The sequence below is a fragment of the Hippoglossus hippoglossus genome, chromosome 11, assembly GCF_009819705.1.
Source record: "Hippoglossus hippoglossus isolate fHipHip1 chromosome 11, fHipHip1.pri, whole genome shotgun sequence".
NCBI classification, from domain to species: Eukaryota; Metazoa; Chordata; class Actinopteri; order Pleuronectiformes; family Pleuronectidae; genus Hippoglossus; species Hippoglossus hippoglossus.
The window spans coordinates 4313300-4336754 of NC_047161.1; the positions used below are offsets into that span (position 1 = coordinate 4313300).

The window sequence follows — 23455 nt, forward strand, 5'->3', positions numbered from 1 at the left end:
GATCAGCTTCTCTGTCTTCCGGGAATAGTTAAACATCGTATGCACTTAATAGAATAAACAGACAATAATGTTTTTATTCCTTCTCTTGACTTCATGACAATCACACACCTGGTTTTCACTTCATGGTTTTGACTGTTCTGCTTTAATTTTAACTGCCGTCTGTTGTTTTCACTGCTATTGGATGTCACTTTTTTCTAAATGGTGGTTTTCATTCTGTTTACACATGGGGGGGAATAAAGACGAAACTGAAATGAAATGAATAGCAGATCATATTCTTTCACTTTCTTTCTTTGAGATCCGTCGAGTTGTATATTAAGGGTTTGTTGCACTCTTAATTTGAATGTAATGCAAAGGAATAACGACACATATCCATAATAATATAAGATAGGTGCTTTTATCTCAGATTGCCTTGTCAGAACCAGCTACATCTGGACATGGAACAGATGAAATGAGCCTGTACAGCTGACTCTAGCTCATTTACAGTATTTATGTAGAATCGGTCGCCACTTACTTCAATTGCATTGGATTTGGCTGCAACGCTGTTTACCCCTGCGACTCCCTAAAGTGTTTTTGTGGACTCGAACTCTCAACCCACCCCTTCGTCAGCACAGTGGTGAGCACATCATGAGTGAATTTTCATTTGTGGGTGAACTTTCCCTTTAAGAACCTATAAGCTTGTTAAAGTCTCACGTTGACAAGGAGGTGGGTGTGTACTATGTTCATATTAGAGATGAGAGGGAAAGTTCACTGCTCAAAATAAGGTTGAAGTTATGGTGGCATATATTTACATTATTAACTACAGCCTCACTCTATTAGATTGATTGATTGATTGATTGATTGACTGACTGACTGACTGATTGATTGATTGACTGAAGGTTAAATGAAGTGTCTCTCAGTCTAATGAGCTGCACGAGTGAACTGCAGTGGGATGATATCAAGAGATGTTTGAGCCAAAATGGAGGGTTCGTACATTATGTATTTTAGCAGCAGCAGCAGCCAGGGCAGTGTTCTCCTCTCAGGACGTTTCTTATCTCCTCGCTCGCTGACGGATCAGTGGACACAGGCCGGTGGCTGCAGCCTGCTGCCGCTGCACGATCACACATGTACACACACATGTACACACACACGCACGCACATAGGACGCTGGAATCAATAAGGAGCCACTTTGATTTATCATCTGGAGGATTCAGCCCGACGTCCGGACACCGAACCGCCACACACCGGCCCGTGTAATCCGGGGGATCACCGCTGCCGTGCGAGGCACCTTGAGGCTAACAGCTGCTGGCATCCTCCTCCAACACAAACCATGCGGGGCTTTCACGCGTTTTTTTTTTTTGTAAAAACCCCGCAAGTGTCACGACGCGGTGAGAAGAAGAAGAAGAAGAAGAAGAAGAAGAACCGGGGACTCACCGGAGCAGGAGGCGGCTGGAGGAGGAGGAGCAGGAGGCGGCTGGAGGAGGGTGGTTCTCCTCGGATCTGTGGCCGTGTCGTCGCTGTTGTTGTCCCGTGTGCCGCAGGTCCGAGTCCCGCTCCGCTCGACCAGCTGATGCGCCTGTGTCACCGCTGTCAAACCAATATGAGGGATGCACAACGCTTCCGGTGGCTGGATTTTCAAAATAAGGCGTTAACATTTGACCTAAATGACACTTTTTTAAAAATAAAACATTAAATAATCAATCCAGGTTAAAAGTTATATCACACAGACGCTTATTTTAATCACATTTACCTCCTAAATGTCCCGGTTAATCCCGCTACTTCCACCTGCTGTCAATGTCGAGAGACTTCGCTTTACTTAAATTATTTTTAATATGAATACAATAAAATATTTCAATCATACTTGAAACAATCAAAAATAATAATTAAATAATATAATAATAGCACATCCGTGCTCGAAATATTAACGTGACGTCGCTTCTCCGACGAACCAAAATGGCGCCTCCGCCTTCCAACTATCCCCGCTGCGATTGGCTCGCTGACATTGTCCCGAGCCTTCCCATTGGCTGCTTGTGGATTTACTCTGACCGCCAACTTCCGGGTTGATGTCCACGAGCTGCAGCGGCGTCTGAGCGGTTATTTCTTTTAAAGTAAGTTATTTTTATGAACGTTACCGTTTTGTTTTAAAACCTTGAATCAACCTTTGCGTAGAAAGAGTCAACAATGGCATAAATAATAGTACTGAATAAACATGGCTGCGCATGTAGCACTCAGTGACGTGGACATGCTGACATATATTTTTTTTATATTAAAGCTTAACGTTACTTCTCATTTCCTCTAATCGGGTTCCAGGTCGTGATGGCGGAAGGTGCCGAGGTCGTGAGCTGCGAGCCTCCCGGAGAAGAGGAGCAGGGAGCAGGGGGAGAAGAGGAGCAGGGAGCAGGGGGAGAAGAGGAGCAGGGAGCAGAAGATGGAGGAGGCTCGGAGAGGGAGGATGGAGCCGCTTTGACTGATGCTCAGAGAGACGTGTTGGAAAGATGTCTTCATACACTCAGACACGCACAAAACGACAGCCACACGCTGGCTGCTCTGCTGCTGGTGAGTCCTAATGTGTGTGGGTCCATCACCATATGGTAGTTGTTATTCCCAGTGTGTTTATTATCCTGACTGATCATAGTCAGGGGGATTTAAACCCATAGAGAAACGTGGCTACTCATTAGATGAGTGACTCTAATATTGTAAACTACCTTTTATGCCTGTATTTGTAATTAGTTACTTTATACCTGTAAATGTCATCATCACCACTGATGCTGATAATGTCGAAGTTGAATCTGTCCTGGTTTCTAAACACTTGTTTGTACGTCCTTGGATTTTCATTATAAATAAGATTAACTATTAACATCTCTTTTCAGAAACACTACAAACATTTCAAGGAATAAACTCACAGCTTTCTGAGCATAAGTACGTCCTATGGTTGAAATAGGAAAGCTCAGTCATTCAAAGTGTATTTGTTGGTCACGCCCCACCTCTCCGCAAAACTGTTGAGATCTTGTGTATCGTATTGGAGTGGAGGCATACCTCAATACCTTCATTTGTTGTTTCCTTTGTCTATCTTAGATCACTCGTTTGTGTCCGGCGAGCCAACTAGACAAACCCACCTTGAGACGTATCTTCGAGGCCGTGGGACTCAACCTTCCCGCTCGGCTTCTGGTGACAGCCGTCAGAGGGCGTGAGAGCTCTGGTCTGCCCCCACATGAACTCCTTTCATTGGGCACAGCTCTGTTGGCCGCCTTGAGCACAGACCCAGACATGGCCTCCCATCCCCAGCTCCTCACCACCATCCCGCTCCTGCTGGGCCTTTTAGCAAATGGTCCTGAATCAAACCAGCAGGAAGAGAAACAAGCTGGAGAGAAGGGGAAGAGTCCAGATAGTAAAGTTCAAGCAGAAGAGAGTTCAGGTCCAGAAAGTAATCCTGCCAAAGTGGAAAAACCAGCGGGGGAGAGAAAAGCCAGCAAGCAAAATGGTGATGACGGCAGCAAATCAAACGGGGTGAAAACACCTACAGAAACATCACCATGTGCCCGTCTCGATAAGGCCATGGCTGCTGACTGCTACCAGGTTTTGACGGCAGTGTGTGCTTTACCCAGGGGTCTTGATCAGCTGCTGGGCAGAGGGGCCATTCCTGCTCTGTGTCAAGCAGTGGAACAAAACCAGACTTTCAGCCGTGAGCAGGGGCTCCCCTTGCTTGGTTGCCTCCTCTCCGGTAGAACCAAGGACAAAGCGTGGGGTAAACACCCTGCGGAACTCCACACCCTGCTGGACAGGCTCTCCAAAGATTTCTGTCAGTCCACAGAGCAGGCCCGACTGGACAGGTGCTCCCAGCTGGTGCAGTTCCTGCCCCCAGTAGGAGTGGCCGCAGCGAGTGAGGAGCTGAAGGGAGTCGTGAGCCGTGTGTGGGGGACTTTAAGACCCATGATGCAGTCTAAGTTGACACCGAGGCAGATCAGGCCCATCCTGGTCCTCAGTGCGTGTCTGCTGGATTTGTATGGGTGGGAGCAGGTGGGACCCCCGAAGACCTGCTGCTTACTGGTGAACCGGGCCTGCGTGGAGGTCAGGATGGGCCTGGAGGAGCCGCCCGGTAACGAGCTGAGCCCAGAGCTGCAGCACACACTCACAGGTAGTGTGTTCATTGTTCTTACCACCTATTCTGCACAGTTCACAGCTCAGTGAACACAGCAGTTAAATGTGATGCCTGTCTGAGGTCGACACGCACACATTTATTATATAACACATCTCCATCTCTATTTGTTGTTTAAAACTCTTCTTTTCATTCTCAGGCTGTTACAGAATCATGGAGGCTGCCATAGAGCAGGCCTGCAGTCCGGCTCTGACTCAGACTGCTGCACCTCCTCCGAGCTCCGTGTCCTCGCTCAGTCTGCAGCAGAGCCAGCAGATCCTCACTGTCCTGCAAGAGGCCTTCTCCGCTGTGATTTACCACCTGCAACAGGTGAGAGCATGAAGTTTGAGCTTCTGTTTGTGGGACTCGATCCTTTTGACACTGTAAAAACTCAAGCCTCCTCAGACGTCACACTCCTCCTCTTCTCTTCTGGTTATCGTAGGTGGATCCGAGTCAATACGGCGACCCTTTCATTTTCGCCACATTCCGCTCTCTGTGCTCATGGCTGGCCGAGGAGACGTCCTGTCTGAAGGAGGAAGTGACTGGACTGCTGCCTTTCCTGATCGGCTACGCCCAAAGCCACATGCGGGGTGAGAGCCCCGAGCAGGGCCTCTCTGACTGGATGGCTGAGATGTCTTTCTCCGAGGAGAGGGGGCCCTGGACGGGCAGAGAACCTCTGAGGTAAAGATGACAATGATGAATCAGTAATGCTAAAACAACATATTGGAGGATAGGTTTTACTGGTCATGTGTCCCAGGGCTTTCAAGAAAAATATCTTCGTCTCTCCAGGTATCTCCTCCCAGCTCTGTGCCACCTGTCGGCAGAGGAAGGTCCCAGGAAGGTGCTGCTCACGCTCGACACCCCGGCCCTGCTGGTGGACTTTCTGACCCAGAGCTGGAATTCCCTCAAGGGGAAAGGTGGGGTGGCGTCGAGCAGGGATCCCAGCATGGAGACGGCCTGTTCAGCGCTCCTCAACTTCACCGTCACAGAACCAGAGAGAGTCAGGTACCGAGCTGATGTTCAAATCAAATACTCATTTGACCCCTGGGGCTTAAATTAAGTAATTCTGTAATTTCTAACTTCTTTGTTTCTCTGTGTTCTAGGAAGGATGCATGTTTCAGAACTCTAGAGGCTTTGCTGAGTGAAGCACTTCCTGTGTTGGTGCATAAACCCCATCTCCTCGTCCTTGCAGCGAATATGTGCACTTTGGGGCTAATGATTGGTCGACTCAGATCAGCTCCTACAGGTGAAAGAACAATTAGAGTTTCCAAACTTCTCTAAAATAGCCTGTGTCGAACACATGACTCAGTTGGGGGCTGTTAACATTACTGTAATGTCTTATATTTCAAGTTCATAGTCTTCAGAGTCTCGGAGCAGATCTGTAAAACTGCATTGATTAATCTGCTGACTCTTTATTGTGAAAGAAGTTTTCACACAGTTCTGAGGCTCCTCTGTTTTCATGTGAAAGTCGGCGATTGTTTGCTAATATATCAGCCAGAAGAGTTTCATAACACAGAGATACAGTGTGGACTTTGTGCTGTAACTCAGCTGTTTTCGTCCTTTATTGGCCAACACTGATTAATGCAGCTGTAATTTTATATGTTGTAAAATTAACTCTAAGCGCAAACTATCAGCTGTTTGCAGCTTTAAGTCGTCAGAAACCTTAACCTCCACTTTTATTTGTTGTTTCTCCAGGATCAGTGGAAGCCAGCCAGAGGCGTTTCTTCTCCTCAGCCCTCCGGTTCCTCCGCGGCGCCCTGGACACCGGATCCAGCACCAAGCTGGTTCAGGTGAGCGTCAGCTGGGCGGAGAACTGGGACGAGGCTGCCGAGCTCTGGAGGTTGGGCTTGCAGGCCCTGGGAGGCTGCGTCCGGGCTCAGCCCTGGATCACCACGCTGGTCAGAGAGGAAGGTTGGCTCAAGCACACACTCACCATGCTGGGCCAGTGTAGCGCACTAGCTGACCAGCACACGCAGGGGGCGCTAGAGGAAGCTCTGTGCGCCGTGGCAGAGCGGTGTCCCCTCTGTAAACAGGAGATCGGAGACGTGATGAGAAATGAAAAGGGAGCGTTGAGCTGTATGCGGAACCTGAAGAAGACAATGTTGGTGAAGTGAAACCAAACTGCTGCCGATGGACAAACAGTGCGTTTTTAACTTAAAACGTTGAAAATGAAGAAGCACTACGGAAATTAAAAAGCACAGCCATTAATGAAGCCAAACTGATGTGTTGTATAAATGTTTTGTTATATTATAAAAACCTCCCAGAAACATGAACACTTGAGCAAACCTCAGTCTGATAAAACCACCTAAAACAACAGAAACCACCTTTTGGAGAACATTAAACTGACGTGTATTTTGTATTTTTGGTCAATGTCCCAGCCACTAACATGTAGGAGGTGGGGTTTATGGCCAGGGGAGATTGAGACGCTTCTGTCTTTGCTTGTCCTCCATCTTTATGTAGTTTATGATTCTGACGTGGACAATGTGTCCTCTGGCTTTTCTGTGTAAAGAGACAAAAAGACACCAAAGCTCACAAATTGAAAATAGGTCAAATTATGTTTCTGTCATTTATGTTTTCTGTGTAACTTTCCCCCTCAGACTGAGACTGAAATGCTTTTTATCTTAACTATTTACATCAGTGAAAAATAATCTAAACCATAATCTACAACCACATACATGTAAAGCCTGTGGAGACAGCTGTGCCCTGGAAACAAAAGGTTTTTCTTTTCCTCCCGGGAATTTCAATACACACAAGCTGTTTCTTACACGTGAACCCTGAGATGTAAATGCATTTAATAAAGAATTATTTTGTCAGAGAACTGAAAACGCTGTTGCCAATGTTCTTCTTGCAGCTATAGTCAAACATCCATTTATACGACTTCTGTAATGTTACATATTTTTTATTTTACAGTGGCTCATCGGTGGAATAAATATTATTCAGGTGTTAAATATTCTGCAGTAGCTTCAGTATCCAGTGGAAATGGTCCTTCCACTAGAAAGGGAAAGGTCTTGTCTCGCAACAACCACAAGATGGCGCAGTCAGACTTGATGCTGGCTGAAGTTCCTGATCAACACTTCTCTTCCCCTGCGCACAGATCTCTGCAGTTTTATCGTTTTTTAAACTAGTTTGGTTACTTTATTAAATTTAAACTGATTATTAAAACCCAACAAAATATCCACAAAGAAAATGTCAAATTATTAAACTTTCCCCAAGGTCATTAAGTTAAGTCTGAAAGTAAATTGCTTAATTGAGTTTGAAACGTCTCCAAGCAAAAATATCCCTAAATGTAATTTATAGTTTCTCTGTCAAATTTGGAGGATTTTTTCCGGTTGGAAATCTTGACTTTAAATTGACAAGAATTAGTAAAAAAATATCTGAATTCAAAAGGAAGATGAAGACAGTTTCTTAACATCTGGGATCCTGGTGTTTATCTCGGGCCTCTCCACGTTTCTTCTTCTTCTTCATCACTTCATCCCTGATTCTTTAGTCCAAGTTTTTTTTAATCAACCCCCACCTCAACTCCTGTCACCTCCCGCCCTCCTCTCCTTTCGGTTTTACCCCCCCCCCCCCCTCCCCTCCCCTCCCTCCCCAAACAGCCGTCTCTTTTCTCTCTGACTCATCCATACAAACTCATGCATCGTCTCAAACTAACTCACTCCTCTCTGCACCTTCAGCCTCCATCCACTGCGTCACCTTAACCCCCGTCACCCTGCAGCACCACCAGCACCATCAGCTTCACCTGCCACCACTATGCTCTGGAAATCACGATCCAAGACTGACATTTTACAGGTAAACGAAGAAATCTTGAGTTTTCTGTTTTTAAATGGGGTATAAATATATACGTTTATTTCAGCAGGTGTAGGTCTGTTGTATAGAAGTAAAACACTGCACATGGTTTGTTTTCAGACTTAGAATCCACACAATAATAAACTTGTCTGTAATTTAACCTGTCAGTGATTCAGTGTGGATCTCAGCAGGTGAAACATTTGTTTAAAACTAAGAAACACAAGATCTTTGGCAAAACAACGTGAATGTTTGTGCGTAAAAAAGACAAAATGGGCTTAACTAGTTAGTCTATACCTCAGACATTAGAGAATATTATTTGATATGTTTAAAATTAAATTAAATAATAGGATTTTGATACGATATTTGTGAAGTAAACGCATAAAAACACAGAAAAATCCGTGTAACTTGGTGCGTAAAACCCTGAGTTCTGTATAATCCAGTGCCAGTATTTTAAAAATAGTACAAAAACATAAAAGTGCGGTGTTTGTATGAATTAACAACCGGTAAATGGATGATTATATCTCTTTAAGAGAACTGGGCCCTCTCGACCCCTCCCCTCATTCTGCCGGCTGCGCGCAAAACCTATAAGTAGTGCGCTCATGGAGAGGCTGGAGGACTGTGCTGTGCGCGCGTGTGTGTGAGTGTGTGTGTCTGGCAGCAGCAGCAGCAGCAGCAGCAGCATCTTGTCATCTGTGCGTAAAAGAGCGAGGAAAAGGGAAAGTAAATAACAACGCTTGAGTTTAATGGACCGTTAAAACAGCCTGGATTTACATCTCGGGGAGAATTTGGTCACATCGTTCAGTCGCTGGAAAACCTGCGCGTTCCTGTTGAATACATTTCACATTTGGGGACATCCAGAGTTGTCCAGATGTTAATCCACACCTATTCGGCTATGGTGAGTTTGATGAGAGGATTTATGTGTTGTGCTGATTTGTGTTCATATCCCTCATGTATGTCAGTTTTGGGGAAGAAGTTCATCTGGAGGAATTACTAGAATAACTCAGACAAATGCATAATTTCACGAGTGGGAAAAACGGCTCCTCGTAATTAAATTGCGTAATTAAGGATTTGATGAATGTGGTGCATTTGTGGACCTGTGGCACCAACTGTCAGCCTGTGGAGAATAATAATCCTTGGTGATAATTATTATTATTATTATTATCATCATTATTATGTGTTTTACGCGTAAAGTTAAATGTATCTCTGGTGCGTCTGGTTTGTCTCCGGCAGAATCCGAAGTGTCAGCCGGTCTGACAGTGAGTTTACTGCCGCGGAGACGGTCTTTGTCTGCACCGTGTCACAGCGAGTGAGACCCACTGACAGTGAAGTGTCCACTCGCTGCACAAACTCCTGACACGCAGGATCCCAGAGGACGCGCTGTGCTTTACGCATTGGATTATAACTTCAAACTTGCTTGGGATTAAATTAGCGACACAACCCTGCACAGTTTGGACGTTGGATGACAATTACGCGTGTGTCTGTGCCAAGTGTCTGTGCGCGTTTGAACCTGGCAGCGGCCCGCTTTTCCTCGCAACACATAATGGACATTGTTCCACCACGACACCATTGATTTTGGGTGACCCAGCTTTCAGAAAGAAAAAAAAAAAATCCAATTTGAGCAGGATGTGTGTGAGCACAAATGTAGGCTGGAGTTTCCACACACACACACACACACACACACACACACACACACACACACACACACACACACACACACACACATCCACTCTTCCACGGCTGTTACACGAGGGTTCAAACTTGTGAAGTCAAAATAACAATTTGTTTTCCTGCGCCTTGCCAACACGAATGAGCCGTTTTTCCCCTTTCACTCTCAGTGGTGGTGGGTGGGTGGGGGGGTCAGCGCGTGTGTCTGTGTGTGTTGACAGGGTGGCATATTATTTACAGATGGACCCCCCCCACCCCCTTGTTGGAGCGACGTGTTATTGTTGTGCATTACCTGTCCTTTGTGCAGCTCCTTGGTGGCCGTGACCTTTCTGACACTGTTCAGCGGCGATGCCAACGGCGCCTCCTGTCACCGCGCATCACTTCAAGCACCGCTGCTATTTTCCAACGGTCTAATAAAGAGGAAAAATGCGTTTGATTAAGATTTCTGCTAGTTTCTGTTAAATTAAATCACATTATTTTTGCTTTATTTTCTAATCCCGAACAAGCAACATGACAGATTCTCTTCATTTTGGACTCTGTGTGACATTTGGTTGAATGAATTGTTCCATGAAGATCTTGGAAGCTCCTGATATAAAAATCAAACTTTCTCCTTCTCTTCCAGGACCGCGCCGACGGACTTAGCGGCTCTTCGCCGAGTGGGCGCCTCTCCCAGCTCTCCTCCCTGAACCAGGCCGCCTACTCCTCGGCTCCCCCGCTCTGCCACACCCCGGCCTCTGACTTCCAGCCTCCGTACTTCCCTCCCCCCTATCCCCAGTCCTCCCTGCCATACTCCCAGAGCCAGGACTCGGCGTATTCCCACCTGTCAGACCCTTACACCTCCATCAACTCCCTCCACCAGCACCAGCAAGCGGCGTGGCACTCGCAGAGGTCGCGCTCCGAGGATGGGGGGCTCCTGTCACAGTCTCACCGGGCGCTCAGCCTCGACCACCGGCGGGAGTACGCAGCCGTGCCCCGACTGCTCCACGGTCTCGGGGAAGGGGCTGCCGCGCTGGGGGACGGTCCCCTCGGGATGCACCTGGGACATCACGGCCTGGAGGATCTTCAGGTGACTTGACTTTTCTATTTTCTGTTGTTGCTTGGAGGTTTTACGCGCTGCAGAGACCGTGCGTAAAAGTCACTCGGCACATGATCCACAAAGTATTAATGGGAAAAAATATATACTTGTTCGATTATTATCTATTGGATCCTTTATTATTATTGGTTATTATTGTAAAATCGTTAAAATACACCTGTTTAAATCATACGTGGCAACAAGGCCTCAAGGCAAATTCTCTTTAATTATCTTCATTCAGGAGTTAATACACAAATATCACTCTTTAATAACATGTAATTTGCTGGGGCTTTTTTTTTAAAAGAAACGTGCTATATTTTATTTATAATTTTCACCAATTGTGATATTAAAATGTTTAAACATCACCTGCAGGCCTTAAGTCTATTTTATATAAATTCCCCTTTTGGTGTCAGACACCAAAACAGGAATGAGAAACGTTTTTCTTTCAGTCCAGAATTTTTAAAATGAAGTTAAATATAATTAGAATATTAGTTCCCATATTTCTCAAAAAAAATGACCAGTTTATCTCGTTAACCTGTTCATATAATGAAGGTTAAATATCAAGTTTAATTTCGAATATCGTGGAAATTTGTATTTCTACCATGATGTGACAGTTTGTGTTTTGTTTTTATTTGGACCAATAATTAGTTTTAAACATTTTTTTAACTTAATGCCTTGAAAATATAGATGAGCTGCAGCCAAATAAAAACAAAATCCTGCATTTTCCAAAATATAAAAACTGCAATTTTTTACAAAAGTGGTGATTTGGTCACATGCCACTTTGCATTCCCCCCCGTCAGTGTTACACTCGCAGACACAAAGTGATTCTGCAGCCTTTTCTCTCTTTTTGTTTTTCGGGGGTGGTGGTGGGGGGGAGAAGAAGAATAGTTCGCGTGGCTTATTGAACAGTCAGCAGCAGCAGCAGCAGCAGCAGCTCCCCTGCAGCAGGTGCAGCTGCAGACGCTGTTTGTTGCCTCCTCGCAGGAACAGAAAGAGAAAACACACCGAGACCAATTGATGTGCACGGTCATTAATGGGAAAAGAAACGTGTGAGAGCGGCGCCAGGCAAAGAGTCAACCCGGGCATGTTACTGTTAAACGCTCCCACTCGACAAGGACCTTTTATTTGATTAATGGATTATATCCTACGCGTTTGAACCCTCTTATAAATTCAGCACAAAGGAGACATCCGAGCATCGCCCTGCAAGAAGCTTTTATTCCCCCTGAATGAAAAGATCAAATAAACTGCGATGGGTTTAATTCAGTCTTTGACTCACTCAGCTCCACTGGCTCTTTGTCATTGTTGAGATTTACATTTAAGGCCATTTTCTTTGTACATGTTCTATAATAGAAAAAACGTAAACGAGCCCTTTTTTCTAGATATTTTAAAGTGTTAATCATGACAGTGTCTCTTGAATTGTAGTTACTGTTTGGTGCTTTAAGTACATTTAAAGCAATGAGAGCTTTAAAAAAGGCAATTTCTTGTTAAAATATGATTTATTAACAAACATTTTTACTACATGAAAACTCCAAATAACACAGAACTATCCATTTATGTATTTTTAAGAATTTAAACCTGCTGATGCTTTCGTTAACAGAATTCTTTCTGTCGAGCCGTGTAAGAAATGTGATTAAACTGTATACAATGTTAAATAATATCTCAAAACTTCCATCATTTACCACTTTTATTATTCGACTTCAGTAGCAGATCGTATTATTTACGTGGATATGGAGAGTGTTCGTGTTCGCTGTGAGGCGAGAAAGAAAGAAAAAACTAAATGTTGGACCTTCCATCATTGCATTGGCCTGAGAGGAAGAAGAGCTTTGTGTGTGTGTGTGTGTCTGTGTGTGTGTGTGTGAGAGAGAGAGAGGGACAGTGTGTGTGTGTGTTTGCTGCAAGAGTCCAGTTGATAAATGATAGTGACTGTCTGTCTGTCTGACACACAGGGAATGGAGGAAGGATCAGCCCTGGGCATCCTCGACCACTCTGTCATTAAAAAAGGTAAGAGGTGGGAGAGCTGTGTGTGTCTGTGTATGTATGTGTGTGTGTGTGTGTGTGTGAGAGAGAGAGAGAGAGAGATAGAAAGAGAGAACAGAAAGATGGAGTGTGTATGTGTGCGTTTGTGTCTAAGTGTGCACCTATATAATTGTGCTATATGTGCTGAAGGGGGTTTTGTGTTTAGGGGCTCTCCAACACCAGTCTCTCTCACTGTTACACACACACACACACACACACACACACACACACACACACACACACACACACACACACACACACACACACACACACACACACACACTCACACACACTCACACACACTATAAATAATTCTGTTTTGCTATTTCATTTGAAGTCAAGAAGTCCTCTAACACTCAGCTGCAGACTTCACCCCAAAGGCACACATTCTTAATGAACTGTTCATGGTCATATGAGAGAGCGAGTGTGCATGAGTGTGTGTGCATGAGTGTGTATGTGTGTGTGTGTGTGTGTGCGAGTGTGTGTGTGTGTGTGTGTGAGAGAGTGTGGAAGAGAGAGGGATTAGAGTGGAGAGGAGAGGGAAGTGGGGCAAAGCATAAAAGGGAGGGGAACATGATAAAAGAGGAGTTGTGGGGAAATTTGCGGAGTGTGATCACTCTCATATTACCGAGTGTGAGTGGCAGAAGACACAGGGGCACGATTAGAAAATTCAAGTTGCATTTGGAGCTGGTGCAGTTTGATACTGTGCAAATCTCACTCAGCCCCCAAAAAAAGAAAACCCCTGATAGGCCTTCCTGCTGGGGAGTGGAGCGGTGCAGGGAATAAGTGAAGATTTGCTCTGAATCCAGCTAAAGACGACACCTGCTGTGCCACAGAATACTTTCTATCTCTCCTGCTTTTAAATTCCCCTTTTAAATGAAGAGCTTCTAAACAACTATTACTATTTATTCTCTGATTTATCAATTCAAACTCCACGTGAACAACATCCATTCACATTTTCGCCTCCTGATTCAAAAACATTTCCCTCCATCCAAACACTTCGGCGGCTCGAAACCCCTTCGTGTCACAAAGTTTTCACCAAAACAAGGATGTGATTCTCCGAGTCAAGTCCCCCGAGGAGCAGCGCTGTGCGTTTCGAGCACGAATCCGCAAACCAGCAGTCATTTGATGAAGTGACAGGGATTCCACTTGTTTGCCAAACGCTCAGAATTGATCAATTACCCCGGCAAGCACTCACATACAGCAAGCGAGATAGCAGAGCAAACCTAAAGCCCTCGTGAATAAGAAAATCCAATAAGGAGAAAGAGAACGAGACAGAATATAGAAAAAGGGAAAGTGTGGAGTGGGGTGGGGTGGGGGGTGAAGAGTGGGAGGCACAAGAGAGAGATGATAAGAGAAAGAGAAGAAAAGAGAGTGAGAGAGAAGGAGGGGCAGACAGCTGACAAAGGGGAGAGGGAGAAAAGAGAGATTGAGAGAGAGCGAGCTTTGGAGGAAGCTCTGCTGCTCTGTGGCCTCCATCATCGGCTGCTGGGGAACGAGGGGATTTTAGGAGATTTTTTTAGTTTTGGGGGGTGGGGGGGGAATCTGTGCTGCGCGGCAGGGCGTCGCAAAGAGGCCGCCCGCCACCCACAGCGTGTGAGGGGGAGAGCCGGCGTCTCAGAGCACAGGGACACAGATAAAATGTCTTTTTAGAGACAGGAGAGGGAGGATGACAGACTGGTCAGGACTGGAAGGAGAGTGAGGAGATGCTATAGGGTTAGGGTTAATACTACAAAATATTATTACACACAATATAATTGAAAACGCCATTACTGGCTAAATTAATTCCCTGAACCTGATGAGAGCTGGTTCATCCAAATAAGAAAATCAATGTTCTATAAGACACGGACCAGGAACAATGTCTTTTACTTTAGATTTAGCTTTTTGTTTCTGATGTCGCCCTAAACATAAAATTCTTTAAGTTTTTTTCTTTGTCTTACATATTTTCTCATGTGATCTCTAGTCATCTAGTCATCACAATATTGAAAAATCTAATTCTTTTTTTATTGTACTGTTTCTTCAGCTGGTGCAAACTGTGAAAGAAAGAAAGATTAGATTTTAAAAATATAATTCATAAATGTTTTAAGGTCAACGAACATTATTCCAATTAATTGCATAGGAGTAAAGTCAGAAATTTAATAATGAAAATAACCATTAAAACAAAAAATGTCTGGACAACACAGACACTGAAAAACTAAAAAGAGACAGTATTTTGTTATTTATCTTGTATAAATAGCTAAATGTTTTTTATTAACTCATATGAACTTCATACGAGCTTCATCTTTGAGCCACTGAGGGAATAAGATCCTGATCAAATAAACAAAGCGGTTGATTCCTTCAAGATTCAAAACTTTATCGTCCATAACACAGGAATTAATGGAAAATCTTTGATTTGTGTATGAGACACAAAAACATGGAATTCATTGATTAAGTAGATTTGTGGTATTTGATGAATCCAAATCTAATTTCATCAACACAAACGACCACTTTAAAAGATGATATGACCAGGATGGAAAAGGAAAAGATAAACAGACACTAGTCTCTGTGCCAGCTCATGTATTTATTACTATTATATATTTGATATGGTCTAACCTTGCTGCAAGTTGGCATTCAACAACAAAAAAAATCCCTGAGATGCTTCAGACCATTTTTACTCCAAGACTTAAACTCCTGAAGTTGTTAAAATAAAAAAAAGGCTTCACAAAACAGTTATTCCCCCTTTTTGCAGAAGCAGAGAAACGCACTGCTCTTAAAAGTTTCACCCAGTGCAGACAAGTGAGTGCAAATTGAGCTCCTGCAGGTGTGAAATGAGGCTATTTGAGAATGCGCAGCTGAAATGTAACAAGCTGCAGTTTAGGCAACAGAATCAACAAGCAGCTCTCCAGAATTAGAGCTGTCGACACGGGGGAGGACATGACGCTGAATAGATTAATCAGGAGGAGGAGGAGGAGGAGGAGGAACGCTGTCACACAGTCATTCACACAACACTATTGTCATTGCACCAGACATATGTTTAGAATTGATGAGCTTTATTTATTATTTACCTCCTTTTTATTCCTCTCTGCATCCCTCTCTTTGTTGCTGTGTAACTTTCCATAGCTTGGATTTTCATGTTATTCATGTCAAAGTGTGTAAATAAGCTGAAACTTTCTTCCTCTCTCCATCATCAGTTCCCATCCCGTCCAAGCTGAACGGCTCGTCCCTCTCAGCCCTCTCCATGGGGAAGGACGGCTTCGGTATCGGGTTGGTGTCCAACCCGGCCGAGGTCTTCTGCTCGGTGCCCGGTCGCCTGTCGCTGCTCAGCTCCACCTCCAAATACAAGGTGACGGTCGGGGAGGTGCAGCGGCGCCTCTCCCCGCCCGAGTGCCTCAACGCCTCTCTGCTGGGTGGAGTCCTCCGCAGGTGAGCCGGGGAACCAGAGGGTGGGGTGCAGGTTTAGAGATGGAGCATCAAGAATCTACACTCAAACACAAACATGATCCCCACACTTTTCTGACTTTAACTCTCTGATATCTCTCATGAAATACTTGAAAGTGACTAATCGAGGCTTCTATAAAGTAGTGAATAAAACAAGGGAAGGGTCTGACATTGTTTGAACTATCGCAGTAACATGTGATACTGAAAGAACCAGTTCCATAAATAACTTACTTAACTCAGTTTTACAGCAACTCAGCAAAGTCTTTAAGATTTAAGTTACAACGGCTCTAATTTAACATTTTAACCACGTGATCACACTTACAATAAATAACAGGATTTGAAGTGAAGTCCATGAAATGAGAACTAAAAAAAATAAATGTTCAGGAGTTTTTATTCTTTATATTAAACATTTATCCTCTTCAGAAAAGTGAAAAATGATGGACAAGAACTACGGGTTTATGGGAAATGTAGTCTTAGCTCTGGGCGACAGTACAACACTAGTTTAGTTGAAAAATAATTTCCTTAATGTAATGATATAAAAATTATAAACTGAAGTCTATAAATACAACACACCCTGTCATTGGATTTAATAAATCTTTTCAGAATAAGAGCCCCTGAACTGTAGGGCCATGAGGGCTGAGGACCTAATGTGCATCATGGGACTAAATCACAGGAGAAGTTGTGTGGTGTAATTAAACACAGCTTCAGGGCAAGAACACAACTTTATGATTCTGGTTTCAGGCTGAATCACTTTAAGGGAACGTAAGTAAAACATATTTAGGGAAGTAAATCTTATAAACAAGGCCACTCCTCCACAACAGCCCATCACTGAGGAGTATTTCTGTTTTATATAACTTTATATTAAATTGCTCTTGACAGCTATGAATAGTTTCTGCTTACTTTGAAAATAAAGATTTATCATATAAAATACATGATTGTTTGTTAATATTTGTTATTGTGGTTGATAAACCACTCATCTGTATATAAATAGGTTAAATTAGCTCCAGCTACCACAGTGAAATAATCTATTAGGATAAAATATTCTTACATTACATTAATGTATTAGTATAAAACCCCTCAGCTGATAATGCTGCTGTTTTTCTACTTGATAAAATTTTCTACGCAGGAACTATACAGTCTTCATACTTTTTTATTAAAATTTAATATTTGCTAAATTTACTAAATGTGAAGGAAGAATAAACACATGAATGAGACCAACTAAAGGAGATGAAAATAAAAAAATACAAGATACTATCAGTTCTGACAGGGAACATAGGGAGGATTTATCTTCTCACACACACACACACACAATCACACACATTCCTCACCATACACATAATCCAGAGAAATACAGGCACACACACACACACGCACACCAAAAAACCCATAAAGCGAAACAGACACAGAGTAGAAAACACACACACACACACACACACACACACACACACACACACACACACACACACACACACACACACACACACACACACACACACGCACGAACACACACACACACACACGGACCATCTCCTAAAAACTGCTCTCTCTGTCTCCCTGCCCCCCCTCAGGGCAAAGTCAAAGAATGGTGGCCGCTGTCTGAGAGAGCGTCTGGAGAAGATTGGCCTCAACCTGCCCGCCGGGCGACGCAAGGCAGCCAACGTCACTCTCCTAACATCTCTAGTGGAGGGTAGGGATACACACACACACACACACACACACACACACACACACACACACACACACACACACACACACACACACACACACACACAGTGACCTGCATATATCCTGACAGATAGAGACACATATTCACATAGAAATATCCTCGCATGAGCAAACATGAATAAACAGTCAGAGCGGTGATGGCTGCGTGGGTGCGTGCGTGTGCAAACACAAGTGCAGGGTGTCGTTTGAAAAAAGCCGAGGCTGCCTCACAAAAGCCAAAGAGCGGTGAACTGTTTGAGTAGTGAAAGTGAGAGAAATGGCTGCCGAGCTCGTCTCCTGACCCGACCCGGGAAGCCGCACCAGCCGATTGTGTATCATTTAAAAAGCATTTTGTAATTATTGGATTTAAAAGCCAAACAGACCAATTGGCCCCTTGACTCTTAAAACCACTGAAGCAGTAGCTGCATTTTTTCTGTCTGACTAACACAGTGCCTTTATTGTACTGGTTGGTGTTCCTGCTTTAGTCACAGTCTCACTCTCTTCCTCTTCCTCCTCCTCCTCCTCCTCCTCCACCTCCTCCTCCTCCTCCTCGTTCTCCAGGTGAGGCCGTCCATCTGGCGCGGGACTTCGGCTACGTGTGTGAGACAGAGTTTCCAGCCAGAGCCACAGCTGAGTATCTGTGCAGGCAGAGTGAGCCCGAGCAGCTCCCAACACGGCGCAGCATGCTCCTCGCCACCAAGTGAGTGTGTCACCCCCCCCCTGCACACCCACAGCTGCAGCTCTTCTCTTTAGTCCATTGATTATTCTCTCAAATAATCAATTGATTGTTTTGTCAATCCTCAATAAAAAAAAGGAAAGAATTTCAACCATGTAGCCGAAGGTGACATCATCAAATTCCAGTTGTGGTCGGACCAGCTGCTCAAAACCACAGGATTATACATTCAGCACATGGGAGAATCCCTCATTTCACAGATTTGAGAAGTTGAATGAATTAAATCTTTGCATTTATGTTTCAAAAAGGACTTGAATCAACTGTTTCGGCCGAGTTTTATTAATTTTTATGAGGCTTTTCTTGCAGCAGCTCAGTATTTGAGGAGAAATGCATTTGAAGGCTTCAGTTCTCTGACGAACAAGACAAAGTTTGTTATTCTCTTAAAAAAGGAGGAAAAATGTGCAGATTTTTGCTGCTCAATGAGCAAAAAAACTACATTATAGTCTTTTAATAAACTACCAATTTCGTTTCATTTCAATTTAAATTCATAATGTAAACATTTCTTTCTATTTCTCCTTTTTTGAGAGTCGCACCTATGAGATTTCCAAAAATTGCTGAATGGAAATAGTTGACATATATACTCCTGTACCTTGTTGCGTGTTTGGCAGTTTAAACGGTTTCCTTCAAGTGCATTTCAAATTTTGAATCTTGGGCCCCGAGCAAAGAGGGGGGCCCCAAAAACGGCTGATTATCTTTGTACACACAAATCTTAAATTCTATGATTGACTATGGACAGGAGTACTGCAACGACACCATGGTCACAAACCTCCTAACAACACCCCATGGCCCCCCAGGTCCCTTTTGCCTGGGGCCCCTCAAAATAAACCTCACCATCACCAAAATAACAACTAACAAGCTGCTTTTTTACTCTTCTTCTCAGGGAGGTCTGTAAGGAGTTTGTGGACCTCATGTCCCAGGACCGCTCCCCGCTGGGCGGCAGCCGACCCAACCCGTGTCTGGAGCCCGGCGTCCAGGGAAGCCTCACCCACTTCAGCCTGCTCACCCACGGCTTCGGAGCCCCCGCCATCTGCGCCGCGCTGTCCGCCTTCCAGAGCTACCTGATGGAGGCCATCAAAATGCTGGACAAGGGAGAGGGCGGAGGGAAGAGCCACCACGACAAGGAGATGAAGCACCGCAAATAGAGAGGGGCGGGGGGTGGGGGTGAACCGATGTGCGGTTAGATGGACGGAAGGATGGAGAGGCAGAAAGGAAGAGAAAAGAGGGAGGGGAAGACTGACTCGTGGCCCCTCTGCGTCTTAACCTTTGCCCTCGGGATAAAAACTGAGACTTTTACCTCCCAGAAGCCCCCGCGGTCCCTCTCATCAAGGAGGCGGGGCTTGAACGACGAAGACGACGATGATGATGATATCTGTACTGTAATATGTGTCAACAGCCACCTCACTCAAACTGACGCATGGACCTCTCTTCTTCAGTAGCTGGTTTGTGTCACGATGGCGTCTGCGAAACATCAGGAGGAGTTCCAACATACGGCAGAAAGGTTCCAGTGGTTTTTACCCCTTTTTTTTTATTTACTTAGGTCACCTTGAATACGTCACCTTCACCTGTGTTTTAGGAGCCCCTGCCTTCATCACACACACACACACACAGACACACACAGACACACACACTTCAACATTTCTCTGGACTGAACTCATCTTGGGAAGCATCCTGAGCCATATCCCGGAGAACGACCCTGCTCTTCGCTCCTCTGGAACTGTGGGAGGATTTTAACTCCAACTGATCGGACGAGCATAGCTTCCATATGTAGTTGTTCTTAGTGGGTGGTCATGGGAAATTGAGTTCTCTGGGTTCTCTGGCAGCGGGGTGGGGCAGGGGGGGAGGTAAGGGGGGAGTTAAAGGCAGCTAAAGGAGATTTGTTTTTATTTTATTTTGAAGTACTGGCGTGTTGGTAACTTAAAAAACACAAATCATTTTGTACTTTCTGTGTCTGTTTATTATTAATGTTATTACTGTTGTTATTATTATTATTGTATTACGGCATAAATGTAATATATTATTAAAAGAATTAAGAAGTGACATGAGTGATTTTATGTTTTGATCTAAAATATCAGAATAATATAAACAAAACAAAAAAACTAAACTAATCTATTTTTCTTTTATTGTGATGCTTCCACTCGTCTGTGTCTGTGTCACAGTAATGATATTTTTTTATTGACTCCTGGAGGCGAAGTCTATTCTCCCTTCAACAGGAAGGTCACGACCAGGCCAGCAGCTAACGCTTAATTTCAGTATTGATTGATTTTTCTAATTGATTGAGTGATTAATTGCTCAGCTCATAAAATGTCAGGAAACGATGACAAATGTCCGGGAACCCAATTCTGTGTGTCCCTCAATTACATTTTTTTTATTTATTTACGAGAAAATAAAACAGATATAAACCAGTGAATGTAGTATTGATTCAACACAACTATCAGTTTGAGTGTCATACATTTTTTTATATTTTAAATTTTTGCCCTAAAGAATCACTGAGTCTGAAATTTTAAGTTTTGAAAGAAACATAAAATTTTGTACAAAAATTCATTTTGTCATTTTATAATTTAACATCTTGTGTCAAAACGTCCAATTAGTCCAATTCTTTGATTTGTAATAATACTAAACTGACCCATTGACCAGGCAAAGAAATAATCTAAGAACAGAGTTGACATCTTCTAATCGTCTCGTATTTAAAAGCTATTTGACTTAAAATAACAGTTTAATTGAGAATAGCAGCAGATCCACACAAACCAGCTCGTGTTTGGTATTTTTGCTTGATAAACGACTTAATTGCTCATTAAAGCTGCTGTTGATTAATTTTCTTTCGACCGAATAATCAATTAATCAATTTATGCTTTTAAACACTTAATGAGGGCAGGTTCAGCTCCGGAGCTCGAAGGAATCCAGCTTCTTGCCAACACAAGACCCTGAATGCTAGACCCACACACACACACAGACACACACAGTGCGTGTGACAAATCTGCTGTTTGCACCCCAAGGGGCCTCTCAAGAAAATCAGGGCCCCTCTCTCCGCACGCGGGGTCTCCAGCAGGGGCCCGGGGAGACCACAGGCATCACAGCTGCAGCCCTGAACACTGTATACCTGGGAGAGGGCCCCAACAGGCCACACACCTCGGTTCCCACACATCCCATCATGCATTTCTCTGACCTCTCATGCGGTCGTTTGCTTTATTTAACCACGACGAGATACTCAACACAATTACGTGTTTCCAGGGACTGCACACATACACGTGTCGCCTGCTCGCACGCCCTCACACATCACTTCTACCTGCCGTATCTCCCCTTTCTCTCCTCCCATCTCATTACCCTCCTGTGTCAATTCCCCCCCCTCATCCCTTCATCTCCCTCTCTGTAACCTAACCACCCTCCCCTCCTCTACCTCTCCCTCCTCCCCCTCCTCCTCACCCCACCCTCTCCCCTATTCTCTCCCTCTATCTGACACTCAGCGGGGCTGCTCTCCATCTCTCTCTGTGCCTGCAGGCAAACATATGCTGCTCTTCCCGTCAGATTCCGGTGTGTTTGAGAGAGGAGGGATTGTTTAATGTTTATTAATCACCTGTCTGTGGTGGGGAGAGGAGACGGTGATAGAGCCACACACACACACAGACACACACACACACACACACAGACACACACTCAGTGTCTGTCTCTCTCTCTCACACACCTATTCAGCTGTGATTTTACCAGCTTGGCCTGGTTTTCCCGTACGCAGCTGTACACACGTATGCACACTTACTGTAACACTTCTCCTGTACAGAAATGAAGCTTCTTGATAGTATATCACTGAGGTTGTGTTTTATCACATGAACGCTCGTTATCACTTGTTTATAATAATAGAAAAACAGGCATTAGAAATGGAATTATCTTGATAAAACGACCCGACAGTCGCACAAGCCAGGTTTTGTTTTTGCCCATGTGTGTGTGTGTGTACAAAATGACTCAGCACTGCATAGATGGATTTTCACCAAACCTGGTGAGATCATGACTAAGGGAGGGTGTCTCCAGATGATTTGCTTCTGGAACTGTTCAGTCAAAAGGTCAACACAGATATGGTCACACCAAGACACATTTTCCATTATAATTCTACAGAAAATAGAAAAGACAGTGAAGAGAGACAAGGGAAATTATTGATCAGAAAGTCTTCATCATATATGTGACATCATTAAAACAAATAATTCAAAAATTAATTTTCCAGGTATCTCTGCATCTTATAGGACCAGACAAAGCCTTTATTGATCAGATGATCACATGGTGGGAATGATGTCACCATGAGGTCACATAATGACATCATATAGTGAAGTGATACATCTTTTTATACATTTTTTTTTTTACTACAAATAAGATTAGAGACATTCTTTTAGAACCTTAACCAATCACTTGACTAAAATATAAAAAATTCACTACTTTTTAGTGCTCAGTTTAGATGGTACTCATTATTACCCCCATGAATAAAGACACACTGGAAATGCTCTGTAAAATATTTATGAAAAACGTTAATTTAGGCTCTTTTCCAGAATAATGTTAAACAATATTCATACCAGAAGTGTTCACTTGTGTTGACCACATTTGACCAGCAGGCCTGAGCCTCCAACACCGTACTGGATTCACTGACGAGTGTGTACCAGCCAGTGCAGAACTAAACAGTATATTAATTAAATTTTTTTTTTTTTTTAATTGTTATTGGTAATTATATTTGCCATTAAGCAGAACAATTTGAAACAAGGGGAGTCAATTAGTAAATTGACTCCCCTTGTAAAAAGTAATTTACGGCATTTCCCAAATCTACATTCCAAACTTTTCACATTCTTCATCATAGAATTTGCTTAGATATTATAGGGTTAGTTTGGAACTTGAGTTTCAGAATAAAAGGAGCACATAAATTAAATTCCCCAAACTTGAGACGAAACAGATTTAATCAACTGCAGAGCTAAATAAT

At 43.8% G+C, this 23455-nt stretch overlaps 3 protein-coding genes across 13 annotated transcripts in view; 2 read left to right on the top strand and 1 right to left on the bottom strand.

Annotated features, from left to right (window-relative positions):
- Positions 1-12728, bottom strand: part of kiaa0319l (KIAA0319-like ortholog) — a 31734-nt gene extending 19006 nt beyond the window's left edge. For 2 of the 5 annotated variants that reach the window (XM_034600129.1, XM_034600124.1), the window contains exon 1: positions 1407-1809. The gene's annotated coding sequence lies outside the window, so the exon portion shown is untranslated. Of the gene's footprint in view, positions 1-1406; positions 1810-8991; positions 9004-12693 lie in introns of those variants that run through there. The other 3 variants (XM_034600127.1, XM_034600128.1, XM_034600125.1) reach the window with 3 other exon arrangements.
- ncdn (neurochondrin) lies at positions 1954-6392 on the top strand. Of its 6 annotated transcripts, none has more exons than XM_034600135.1 (9): positions 1954-2084; positions 2287-2532; positions 3052-3420; positions 3472-4111; positions 4272-4441; positions 4554-4792; positions 4901-5116; positions 5215-5357; positions 5807-6392. In XM_034600135.1, exons 2-9 carry the CDS (start codon positions 2293-2295, stop codon positions 6223-6225), a joined length of 2436 nt encoding a protein of 811 aa, XP_034456026.1. In that variant the 5' UTR covers positions 1954-2084; positions 2287-2292; the 3' UTR covers positions 6226-6392. The 6 variants fall into 6 exon arrangements, with proteins under 6 accessions (XP_034456026.1, XP_034456023.1, XP_034456025.1 ...); XM_034600132.1 differs by having other exon boundaries at positions 2287-2363; positions 2397-2532; positions 3052-4111; XM_034600134.1 differs by having other exon boundaries at positions 2287-2357; positions 2400-2532; positions 3052-4111.
- Positions 7699-20497, top strand: tfap2e (transcription factor AP-2 epsilon). 2 transcript variants are annotated; one of them, XM_034600138.1, is made up of 7 exons: positions 7699-7900; positions 10185-10628; positions 12581-12635; positions 15821-16052; positions 17636-17754; positions 18333-18471; positions 19385-20497. In XM_034600138.1, the coding sequence occupies exons 1-7, from the start codon at positions 7862-7864 to the stop codon at positions 19644-19646; spliced, it is 1290 nt and encodes a 429-aa protein (XP_034456029.1). In that variant the 5' UTR covers positions 7699-7861; the 3' UTR covers positions 19647-20497. The 2 variants fall into 2 exon arrangements, with proteins under 2 accessions (XP_034456029.1, XP_034456030.1); XM_034600139.1 differs by lacking the exon at positions 7699-7900 and adding an exon at positions 8522-8792.
- The last annotated feature ends 2958 nt before the right edge of the window (positions 20498-23455 follow it).